General features: G+C 38.3%; 1 protein-coding gene across 1 annotated transcript; it reads left to right on the top strand.

The window, feature by feature from the left end:
• The first annotated feature begins 9917 nt into the window (after positions 1-9917).
• LOC128666960 (olfactory receptor-like protein OLF4) lies at positions 9918-10874 on the top strand. The gene has a single exon (XM_053721792.1). It carries the CDS (start codon positions 9918-9920, stop codon positions 10872-10874), a length of 957 nt encoding a protein of 318 aa, XP_053577767.1.
• The last annotated feature ends 2606 nt before the right edge of the window (positions 10875-13480 follow it).

Genomic DNA, 13480 nt, shown 5'->3' with positions numbered 1-13480 from the left:
TTGTTGCTATCATTAGACAACATATTTCTCTTACCAGTGGTTAGAGAGTGGCCCTAGTGTTTTTCTCCCACTAAGCTACTGTGTGGCCATCAGTCTTATAAGACCGGAGCTGTAAAGGAATTGAACCTACTCTTTGGGACTCTTGATATGTGTTACATATATGAATTCTGGATACATTTGGATTTATGTTTGCTACATATGAACTCTAGATAATTATGGACTAAAAGGTGTCCTGACTTATTTTCAATAGCTCTAAGATTGTTAATTTACAACTGTGTGACAACTTTCTGCAAGGGCCCATGCCATGTCTGGTATACTAAAAGGGAGCTGGAAATTCCCCCCCCCAAAAAAAAGCATAGAATTTAAAAAGATTCTAATTTACTTCTATTACCAGATTTACTTATTTCTCATGGTATTCTTATTGAAGTGAATAGCTAGATAGTGTGCACACTGGACTGCCCTTTGGGCAAGGCAAGCGAGACACCAGCCCCGGGCCCCACACTTTGCTGATGTTGTGACAGGCACAGAGTGCAATACAGACAGCACAGCTGGATGCATCACACGTAATTGTCTCCCTGTACAGCCTCTGCTCTCCCTACAAGACCAAGGTAGCTTTTTTTAAAGGTTTGTTGAGCTGAGGACAACAGTTCCCCACTCTAACCCGCTGTCTACTGGGTGTTAAACAGGGGCTGATGGAACATATTCACATCCAGGGCGCTAGCTACAAAGCTTATGTTATTGATTGCAGGATCCCTGAATTATTACTTGATCTGTGCACTCTGCTCTTTGATTGTGCACACTGTCTGGTAAGTTAAATAAATACTTTTCAGAGTGGTGGGTGAGGGAGTGGTTCCTACACCAGTTGGGGCAGTGAAGCTTATGTTGCTTTCTGTTCAGGGTAAGAGTCACTCGCTCACTCGTTCATTTGTACAGGTCCAGAGAAGTAGCAGTGTCAGGGTGCCAGGAATCAGACTGAGACAAGGAGTGCAAAAATAATCACACCTTTATTAATAGCAAAAAATAATAAAAAGTCCACAAGTCAAACAACAAGCCAGGAATCAAAACCAGAACTGGTAGTGAGACGAGCCGAGTCAGGAGCCAAAGCGAATAGTCAGACGAGCCGGAATCAGGAACAAGAAGAACAGCAGAGTCAGGAACAAGCCAGGGATCAGGAGGGACGTCAGACAGCCAGGTAATACACAAGAGCTCTCACAAACAGGTCTGAGACAATGCAAGGGCAAAGCATACTGAACAGAGGCCCTTTAAATAATAAGTGATGACACAATTCTGAGACTGCATCCTGTCTCACTCGGATGATGTACACCAGTCTGGCCATAAAAGGAAGTGCAGGAAATGAGCAGCATCACACAGTATACACCAGAGTCAGGAAGAGAGGTGAGTAAAATGGCTGCCAGCAGCACATGGCAAACAGATCAGGGAAAAAACCCTGAAGTACCCTCCCCTCAATGACCCCTCCCCCGCATAAGGACAAAAGGCTTATTGGGGAAACGGGCATGGAAGGCACGGAGGAGGGCGGGAGCATGAACATCAGAGGAGGGAACCCATGAACACTTCTCCAGACTGTAGCCCCTCCAGTGAACCAAATACTGTACGCAGCCCCTGGACATACTAGAGTCAGTAATGCTGCTGACCTCATACTCCTCATGGTTGTCAACAAAGATAGGGCGGGGAAGAGGCAACACAGTGGTAAACTGATTACAAATCAATGGTTTCAAGAGGGAGACATGAAAAACATTGGATATGCGCAAGGTCAAGAGCGTAGGCAACAGGATTGACCGATCAGAGTATTCGAAAAGGACCAACATAAAAGGGAGCCAGTTTATTGGAAGGCACACGAAGGTTCAAGTTGCTGGAGGACAGCCAAACTCTCTCACCAACCTGGTAGGAAGGCGCGGGCAGACGCCTACGATCAGCCTGGAACGGCACTGCATATAACGATGAAGGCAATCCTGAATCTGCACCCATGTGGAACGGAGTTGCCGGAGATGCTCCTCCAAAGCCGGAATACCCTGAGACATGAATGAATCAGGCAACAAGGATGGTTGAAACCCATAATTCACCATGAACGGGGATAACTTGGAGGAAGCATTAATAGCACTATTACGAGCAAACTCTGCCCAAGGTAACAGTTCAGACCAATTATTGTGGTGATCTGAGACATAGCAATGGAGGAACTGTTCCAGAGCTTGATTAGACCGTTTCGCAGCCCCATTAGATTGAGGGTGATATGCCGAGGAGAAGGAAAGCTGGATCCCCATTTGAGCACAAAAGGAACGCCAAAATCTGGAGACAAACTGGCTACCCCGGTCCGACACTATCTCCTTGGGTAACCCATGTAAATGGAAGACCTCCCGGTCAAAAATTGAGGCAAGCTCCTGAGCGGTAGGCAACTTCTTCAAGGGAATGCAATGTGACATTTTAGAAAAAATGGTCAACCACCATAAGGATAACAGTATTGCCATTGGAAACAGGGAGCTCGACAATGAAGTCCATGGAAAGATGTGTCCAAGGACCCTCACCATTAGCAATAGGTTGAAGAAGACCCACAGAAAGACGTCAAGGAGTCTTATTCTGCGCACAAACTGAGCAGGAGTCAACATATGCAGCAACATCAGAACGAAGAGCTGGCCACCAGAATTGTCGAGTGACAGAACAAATCTGCGGCTTTAGGATAGTGGTAAGTGTGCAAAAGTTTAGTTCGAAGATTCTCAGCAACAAAACACTTACCACTAGGTTTCTCAGGAGGTGCATTGGTTTGTGCAGCCAGGATCTCCTACCCCAAGGGAGAAGTCAAATTAGTACGTATGGTAGCCAAAATATGGTCAGGAGGTATAACTGGAGTAGGTACAGACTCCTCCTTGGACAGAGGTGAAAATTGTCGAGAGAGGGCATCAGCCCTAACATTATTACTACCAGGCAGGTAGGAGACCACATAATTAAACCGAGACAAAAATAGCACCCATATGGCCTGTCGGGGCGACAAACGTTTTGCTTCAGATAGATAAGTTAAATTCTTGTGGTCAGTAAGAATGAGCACTGGCACGCTAGTACCCTCGAGAAGATGCCTCTATTCCTTGAGTGCCAAAATTATGGCCAGTAATTCCCTGTCGCCAATTTCATAATTGCACTCCGCTGGAGACAATTTCTTAAAGAAGAAACCACACGGATGCAAGGAACCATCAGGCGTAGGACGTTGAGACAAGTGGACACCTACTCCAGTCTCAGACGCATCCACCTCAAGAACGAAAGGCAGGACAGGGTTAGGATGAGCCAGAACTGGAGCGGCAGCAAAGGCAGTCTTAAGACTATCAAAGGCCTTAATGGCAGTAGGTGACCAATGGAGTGGATCATTCTCTTTAAGGGTCATGTCTGTGATAGGTTTGACCAAGGAAGAAAAGTTTTTAATAAACTTTCTATAGTAATTGGCGAACCCCAAAAAATGTTGAATGGACCGAAGACCAACTGGGCGAGGCCACTGCAGAACTGCAGATAATTTGTCAGGTTCCATGGAGAACCCTGCAATGGAGATAACATAACCTAGGAAGGTTACTTGAGTCTGATGGAACTCACATTTCTCGAGTTTACAAAACAGGCCGTTCTCACGTAGTCTCTGAAGAACCCGTGTAACATCAGAACGATGAGCCTCAAGTGTGGGTGAGTGTATGAGGATGTCATCTAAGTACACCACAACACACTGTTGCAACATATCTTGTAGAACATCATTAATAAATTCCTGGAAAACAGCAGAGGCATTACATAGGCCAAAGGGCATTACAAGATACTCATAATGCCCGCTCCTGGTGTTAAATGATGTTTTCCATTCGTGGCCCTCCTTGATCCTAATGAGATTGTACGCTCCTCTCAAATCAAGTTTAGTAAAGACCGTAGCTCCCTTGAGGCGGTCAAAGAGTTCCGTAATGAGCAGAATAGGGTAAGCATTCTTTATTGTAAGATGATTAAGACCCCTATAATCGATGCATGGTCTTAACTCGCCACCCTTTTTCTTCACAAAGAAGAAGCCAGCCCCTGCAGGAGAGCAGGATTTGCGGATGATCCCCCGCGACAGAGCATCGGCAACATACTCCTCCATAGCACAATTCTCCGCAACAGACAGAGGGTAAACCCGGCCCCAAGGAGGAATGGCTCTGGGTTGCAGGTCTATGGCACAATCGTAAGACCGGTGAGGAAGCAACGTACCGGCACGCACCTTTTCAAAAATGTCTAGGAACTTTCGTAACGCCTCTCGCAATTGAGATACCAAAGACGTGCACAAGACTTTAACTGGTTTCCGAAGACAAGTGGAAATACATTGCGGAGACCACAACAAAATTTTGGACCTGTGCCAGTCAAGACTGGGATTGTGCTTTTGGAGCCAGGGATAACCCAGAATAACCGGAAAATGCAGAGAGTTTATCACCTGGAACTGGAGGGTTTCAAAATGGAGAGCCCTAACAGCCATGGATAACGGAGCAGTTTCGTGAGTAACTAGTGCGGGCTGAAGGGGCCTGCCATCAATGGCCTCAATAGCAAGCAGAACGGACCAAGGCAAAACAGGAATGGAGTGCTTTGATACAAAAGCACTGTCAATGAAATATCCCGCAGCACCAGAGTCAACAAGAGCCTGGGTGACTATGGAGGAGTCCACCCAGGAAAGGACAACCGTGACCAAAGGTTTCTCCTTTAGCGGTTCCGGGGACGAGAATAAACCACCCAAGGTCTGCCCCTGACAGGACCTTAGGTGTGAGCGTTTCCCGGCCGTGTAGGACAAGACTTCAAAAGGTGGTCCTGTAACCCACAATAGAGGAAGAGCCCCTCCCTCCTCCAAAAGGCCCTCTCCGCCGCAGAGAGATGTGTGAATCCCAACTGCATCGGCTCAGCAGTACCTGGTGACTCTGGATCAGGAGGCATGGAAGGAGAGGGAGGCATGATCCTACTTTACAATAAAGAAGCTGACAATTGAACTTACATGAAATATTTAGAAAGTTGACACATTAAACACAAGCAATCATATCCATGAATTCTGTTTCTAGCCAAAACCTTTACATTGCTGGGAAATAAACCTCCTTTCCTCTAACCTTAAATGGTGACCTTTTGTCACAAATAATTGTCTTGGAGAAAACACACATATAGGGATAGGACATAGTGGGTGTGGGAAATAAACGGGCTTGCTCAAGGCCCCACAAATAGTGCATGTGTCTGGAAAACTACATAGCAGCAGTTTTGCAAGAATGCATTTCAGCCAGCACTAGATGGCGGCAGAGTTTCGAAAAAGAATTCTTACAAAATTACTGCTGAAAAGATGCACAGTCCAGTGCTTAGCTTATTTACTTGCTTTTCAACAAAGTAAAAGTAAAATAAATTTGAAAAAATTGGGGTTTCACGTCCCTTTTTAACTACTGGATCATTTCAATTAATGTCTATTGCGATCATTTGCATGAACCAGCCAAGTTCATTTTAAGCATTAAACAAACACCATTTGAAACAACCAAAAGCACTACAGCCTCCAGAGTTTTACCTCAGATGAGAGCTTAAACAAAGAACATACATAAAAATAAATGTATATTAGTTAATTATTTTGTAGTCCCATGACAGTGTGATAATTGGCACATTTTATTTATCTCCTTTTTTTTTCTATAAATGGCACTGGAGCTTGGAAGCACATCATTTGTCACAGAACCCTTTTCTGCCATGAAACCAATACAATGATGTATGATTCAGCTGTATACTATATCCAAGGTAAGCTGTAAATATCTAACTAACTATCATCTTTCTATTTATCTATCTATCATACCTATATGTAGTATATATATATATATATATAACCCTTAATAATTGCTTAGTATAACATATGTTTTAGCTAAGTATATATTTCTCATTAATGAGAGATACATTTTGAACAATAAAAATTATGGTCCATAACATTAGTAAGTTAAAGGGACACTGAACCCAAATATTTTCTTTCATAATTCAGATAGAGCATGCAAATTTAAGCAACTTTCTAATTTACTCCTATTATCAATTTTTCTTCATTCTCTTGATTTCTTTATTGGTGGGTGAATTTATCTACCAATCAGCAAGAACAACGCAGTGTGTTCATCAAAAATGGGCCGGCATCTAAACTTACATTCTTGCATTTCAAATAAAGATAACAAGAGAATGAAGAAAAAATGATAATAGGAGTAAATTAGAAAGTTGCTTAAAATTGCACGCTCTATCTGAATCCCAAAAGAAAAAAATTTGGGTAGAGTGTCCCTTTAAGGCTATGTTATTTTATACTTAAATGTCACTATACAATATAAAAGTTAGTCATTTGTATTGATATTTGACACATAAGCTCCACAAAAAAACCCATAAGTACTTGTCTTTAATTATATAAAAGACAAGAAATCAATATTTTTATGGGGTTAAAAGATCTTTATCCCACTTTTTAAACGTATTACATATTGGTTAAACAAGCATTTCCATAAAAGTAAGTTTGACTCAAATAAAAAAAAAGCTATTGAAAATTACTATTATATCGGAATAAATAATATCCAGTTAAGAATAATTATTATAATGTTTTTGCAATTTTAATTGAACAAAATGTAAACCAATTTTTAGCAGAAGACACATGTAAATATTTTTTTGCAGAGTACTAATATTCATACTTTAGGTTAAACTTTATTGTTTAAAAATAATTAACAATAAGAACATTTTCAATATAGACTGTTGCATAAGGGCTGTGCTACATCATAGTAAAGGTCAGTAGTAAGAATCATAACTAAACAAAATCTTTCACAAACATTGTTACAACTTGCATAAAATATTGATTTTAAATCTGAAAACATTGTTGGGTAATGAGTGAGCTTTTATGTATTAACAAAAATATCAAAAATATTCTAGAGTACAAATGGATGCATTCACATTTTAAATAAAAACATATTTGCAAAATACTTCCATTAGCAAATATTCTTCAGTAAAATTCACAAATTAATGGGACATAAAACTCAAAACATAATTTTCATGATTCAGATAGAACATACAATTATAAACAGTTTTCCAGTGTATTTCTATTATAAAATTGTCTTTGTTTGTTGTTATCCTTTGTTGAAAGGCAGGAAGGTAAGCTCAGGAGCGTGCACGTGTGTGCAGTACTTTATGGCAGCTGTTTTGCAACAATGCTATTTATTAGCAAGAACACTAGATGGCAGCTATATTTCCTGTCATGTAGAGCTCAAGAAATGTGAACCCTACCTATCTAAATATCACTTTAACATGAGAGTGAAGCTAATTTGATATAGAAGTAAATTGGAAACTTCTTTAAAGGGACACTCAAGTCAAAATTAAACTTTCATTATTCAGATAGAGCAGGCAATTTTAAAAAAACTTTCTAATTTACTTCCATTAAAAAAAGTGCACAGTCTTTTTATATTTAAACTTTTTGAGTCACCAGCTCCTACTGAGCATGTGCAATAATTCACAGACTAAGCGTATATGCATTTGTGATTGGCTGATGGCTGTCACATGCATGGTACAAGTATGCATTTGTGATTGGCTGATGGCTGTCACATGCTACGGGAGAGTGGAAATAGACATGACTTTTAAAATTGTGAGAAAAAAATTCTTCTATTCATTTGAAGTTCAGACTAAGTGCTATTGCATTCTCTTGTTATCTTCCATTGTTTATTATGCAAATCTACTGTGTTGACTGGTCCTTTAACATTTATTATCTATCTGAATTATGAAAGAAAAACTTAGGGTTCATGTCCCTTTAAGTATTCACTGATGCAATACACACCATGGCCAGTTCTCTGGGAAGGTATAGTGCTTGAATCCTGATCCTCTAGTCGAAGGGTGGTCAACCTTGGCCCTCCACAGGTTTTGGAACTACATTTCCCATGATGCACAGCCAGTTAACATGAATGAGTATCATGTAATGTAATTTTAAAACCTCTGGAGGGCCAAGATTAATCACCCCTCCTCTAGTCCAACGCAGAATATGTGTGTATGCTATTGAAACAGTATTTTTTTTTTCAGAAGTATTTTTGCTAATGCAAGTATATTGCAAACATGTTTTCATTTAAAATTTAAATGCATTAATACAGCGTTCAGTTTTGACCTTTCTAATCTCTTTAAGGATAATAAAGTTTTGTTAAATAAATAAGTAATCGATCTGGGCAATTAATATTTGCATGTTCTCTGAATATTTTATCAAAGTATTAACCAGAGCTCAGGGCCGGACTGGGAATAAAAATCAGCCCTGGAAAAATATGAAGATCAGCCCTATTTTCCGTTGAGTCGGTAGATTGCACATGCCCCATTTTTCTGAAAATTAGATTACAGGGACACTACTTTGCCAATATTATTTTCATAATTAAATTATATTACTTTGTTTTAAATAAAAATATCAGATTAATGTTATCTAGCAACCATACAACCCAAATTGCATCCATTAATCACCCCTTTAAATTGTAGCTTTCCAGCCCCAGCTGCTACAGCCCACCGGGACATCTTCCGGTATCCTGGTAGCCCAATCCGGCCCTGCCAGAGCTGGTAATATAATTAGTTGGTTATTTGTGACAGTCAGAAACAGTTTGGACATTGACCGTTTTAGACTCCATAGAATGATACAGGAATTGGAGAGAATTTTCATATATAACATTTTGATCTCAGTTCTAAAACAGAAACACTGCAAAAGCCATTGTATTATTGTGTCTGAATATTGCGTTCAGTTTAATGATGTATTAAAATGAACTTTATTTGATGATTAAACTGATTGTCAAATACATTTTATTGTATGAACTGTTCTGTACTACAACAGTGATAATAGATAAAGCTTATGTGACAGAGAATGGCAGAATATGGTAGGAATAAGAACAAGACAATGGAAGAAAGAAACAGACAGAAAAAGAGAGGGAGAGAGAAACCACAAAAGATCAATATAAGGATCAGATAAAATAAGACCATGTATCTCTACTTATTATAGTATATCATTATTATTTATTTGCTGTTCTATTGTTATTATCTTATAAATTGTCAGTATACATGAGGCTGATGATGACAATGATGGAAACAAGCACCATTAAAACAAGAAGAAGCTAGAGAATTGCTCTATATCATTAGATAGATAGATAGATAGATAGATAGATAGATAGATAGATAGATAGATAGATGGATAGATAGATAGATATTGGGGATATATAGGACCATGGTGATATAAAGAGGAGAAAGTATGAGGTTGTGAGAGAGGGAAACTGAGAGAGGGAAAGAGAAAGGGATTGAAAGAGATAACTTAAGAAAGATATTCTGAGAGTGAGAGAAAAAGAAGGAAAGAGTCTGGAAGGAAAGAGAGAATGTAAGCAGGGGCAGAACTACTATTGGTGCAGCAGGCGAAGTGGCACCAGGAACCAAGTGCTGGGGGCCCATTGCCAGTTTATACATAGGTGTGTGCAGAATAGGTTTTATTCTAATGCAGTGAAGCCTTTTATTAGTCAAGGTTGCAGGTCTATCTGACTGTATTTCTATCTGTCCTCAAAATCATTAAACAGAGCAGTAAGTATTTTATTACTATGGCTTACTACTGAGTTACCCGGGGGGGGGGGGGGGTTAACAAAAATTGCACCAGGTCCACGGTTGAGTGGGTCTGATACTAAATGTAAGATATTGAAACAAAAATACAGAGTCAAAGATAGAGAGAGAGAGAAACAGAGGAGACAAAAATACAGAGTCAAAGAGAGAGAGAAACAGAGGAGACAAAAATAGAGGGAAAGAGGAGACACAATATAGGGATCTAAAGAAGGTAGGGAAATACAAAGAGAGGGAGTGTTCTATAGAAATAATATGTAAAAACAAGAATTACTCTGTATGCAGAATGTTGATTTATTTTAATTTTACTTTTGTAGAAAATCAATCAGCCGATGAATCAAACATATTTTAGAAACTTCACCCTGATAGGATTCTCCAGCAATGTAGAAAAGCAACCATTTGTTTTCACTGCTTTTTTTCTCGTATACTTAGTGGGAGTAGTCAGCAATTTACTAATGATTATACTAATTAGCACGGATTCCCACTTGCATACACCAATGTATATCTTGCTCTGCAACCTGGCCTTTGCTGACATCTGCACAAGCACGGTCACTCTTATTAAACTGATGGATATTTTAGCAACCGGTAATAACACAATATCCTTCTTGCAATGTTTTACTCAGATGTTCTTTTTTATATTACTGAGCGATGCAGAAATCGTACTATTATCGGTGATGTCATACGATCGTTACGTTGCCATTTGCAAGCCCTTACACTATTACATTATTATGAATAGGAAAAAATGTTCACTGCTTTTAGTAGCTGTTTGGGTACTTGGATTCCTGAATTCTTTACCTCTCACTTGTTATATGTCTGCTTTAAATGTTTGCGCTTCTAATGAGATTCCAAACTTCTATTGTGATTTCAAGGCGATGACAAAAATCTTCTGCACTGGCTTGGGATTTTCCATTATGACATATACAGAAACATTATTAGGAGGACTTTTTCCTTTTTTGCTAAGCTTAATGTCATATTATAAAATCATCACATGTATTTTAAGAATAAAGTCCACAAATGGAAGAAGAAAAGCCTTTTCTACCTGTGTATCCCATCTTACAGTGCTTGCTATTTTTTATGGAACTCTTTTTTGTATTTATGCCAAACCAACAAGGGAACACGCTGAAGTATTAGACCAGCTGTTCTCAATAGGGTACACTGTAGTCACCCCTATATTAAACCCACTGATATATAGCCTACGGAATAAAGAGGTGAAATCTGCTATGAAAAAAGTTTTCAGAGACAAACAAATAAATTTCAGAGTTTATAATGAAATAGAAAAAAAATACTAGAAACAGTAAATAACTAAATGTTATTAAAGGGATATTTAACTGCTGAGAATAAATACAATAAATTGCATACTACTCACCACATTTTTGTATTTCCTCCAGTATGTGTAGCTTTCTTCAAAACCATTCTATTTTACTAACCTTAAAGGACAATTTAAATGGACAGTCTACTCCAGAATTTCTATTGTTTAAAAAAGAGATATAATCCATGTAATTACCCATTTCCCAGTTTTCCTAACCAATACTGTGATATTAATACAATTTTTACCTCTGTGATTACTTTGTTTCTAAACATCTTCAGACTGCCCCCCTATCTCAGTTCTTTTGACAGACTTGCATTTTGCCAATCAGTGCTGACTCTTATCGAATTCCATGGGAGTGAGTATGTTTTCTATATGACACACATGAACTAGCAGTGTCTAACCATCAAAATGCACTCAGATAAGAGGCATTTCAATGGCTTAGAAATTAGCATATGAGCCTACCTGGATTTAGCTTTCCAGGAAGAATACTAAGAGAGTAAGGCAAATTTGATTATAAAAGTCAATTGGAAAGTTGTTTAAAATTGCATGCCCTATCTGAATCATGAAAGTTTAATTTTGACTAGACTGTCCCTTTAAATATAGTGAAATTGTTAAATGCAATAACACTCTAAATTTCAAATAAACAGTAGATTTTTTTTTTCTATCAAATTTCTAAATTTGCTTATATTTCCTACCCCTTGTATCATGTGACAGCCATCAGCCAATCAAAAAATGCATATACAGATATTTACATGCTCAGTAGGAGCCGATGACTCAGAAAATTGGAAAAGTTTTTTTTAAGTCTGGAAATAATAATCCTAAAAATTGTTATTAGTCAATTATATCTAGTAACACTACTGGTATGGTGTGTTATATAAACAGTGTTATTCTTTGCCTTACTGAGTATAAGGACTATTATTGTATCCGATTGTGGAATACGTTTTGGACAATATTTTATATTGCCAAGCCACAGTTTAAGGGAATTACTGTCATAGGAGTCTGAGGAATTAGAAGCATCTCTCACTACTGAAAACAAATGGAAATCCTGCAATTTATATCTAAGAAAATTGAAAGGAACTTCATTGTGTTTCACTTTTGGAAATGTTTTATTAGTTTGGTCTGCTTAATAAGTTTGTATTAGACATGTAAATCCTGTCCTGTTTCTTGTTAGCCATCCAGTTGTATAACACTTTTAACAATTGAAATACACAGTTATTTAGCACAATAAATCTTTTTTTTTTTTTTTTTTTTTAAACCATTATCAAGCTTTATTGCTTGGCTACTGATCACTTCACTAATGTGACAAAAAATAAAAACTCATATTTTTACTTACACTTATTAGTGTGAATCATTTTGAATATAAAGCGCATGTGTTTTTGATTATTACTTTTTCTTAGGTACAAGATTGTATTTTATTATATTTGCTAATTCAGTATGTTGTCATTTTTTATATACAGCTCTGGAAAAAAAAAAAGAGACCACTGCAAAATGATCAATTTCTAATTTTAATATTCATAGATATGTGTTTGGGTAAAATTAACATTTTTGTTTTATTCTGTAAACTACACATTTCTCCCACATTCAAAATAATAAATTTGGATAGCGCATGCAATTTTAAACAAATTGGCTTCATTCTCTTGGTATCTTTTATTGAAAAAATATGGGGAGGTGAAAAGTGAGTTTAAAATCCTGCACAAAAATGTAGAGAGAATAACTCATTGTGTAGCTCATTAACAAATCTGGACAAGTCAAACGGCTTGCTTTTCCTGCAGAAAACCTCCTGGATACATTGTTTCCAATGCAGCAAAGGATGCTGGGTAAGACATGCAAATGAGGTTCACAATAACTCACTTCTTGCATTTCTAATAAAGATACCAAGAGAATGAAGAAAATTAGATAATGGGAGTAAAATAGAAAGTTGCTTAAAATGTCATGCTCTAACTGAATCACAAAAGAAAATTTTGGTTCAGTGTCCCTTTAAACTTTCATGATTCAGATAGGGCATATAAATTGTAAACAAGTTTTCAATTTACTTTTATCATCAAATTTGCTTTGTTCTCTTGGTGTTCTTAGCTGAAAGCTAAACCTAGGTAGGCTCATATTCTAATGTCTAAGCCCTTGAAGGCCGCCTTTTATCAATGCATTTGACAGTTTTCATAGCTAGAGGGCACTGGTTCATGTGCCATATAGATAACATTGTGCTCATGCCCATGGAGTTACTAATAAGAGGGAATTGAATGGCTAAAATGAAAGTGTCAACACAACTGACATAAAGTGGGCAGTCTGCAGAGACTTAGGGGCTGAATTATCAAGCTCCGAGTGGAGCTTGATGCCCCCGTTTCCGCGTGAGCCTTTAAGCTCGCCGGAAACAACAGTTATGAAGCAGTGGTCGTACGACATATGCTCCATAACTAGTCCGCCTGCTCTGAGTCTGCGGACATCAATCCGCCCAATCCTATACGATCGGGTTGATTGACATCGGCAGCGGGTAGCATTGCACAAGCAGTTTACCAGACCGTAGGCTGTCAGCATTTATCGATGTCTGTCGGACATGACCCACTGAGCGGATCATGTCGGACAGATTAA

Source organism: Bombina bombina, chromosome 1 (assembly GCF_027579735.1).
Source record: "Bombina bombina isolate aBomBom1 chromosome 1, aBomBom1.pri, whole genome shotgun sequence".
NCBI classification, from domain to species: Eukaryota; Metazoa; Chordata; class Amphibia; order Anura; family Bombinatoridae; genus Bombina; species Bombina bombina.
Note: the sequence above shows the minus strand (reverse complement) of the source record. Positions and strands in the feature narration are given on the sequence as shown.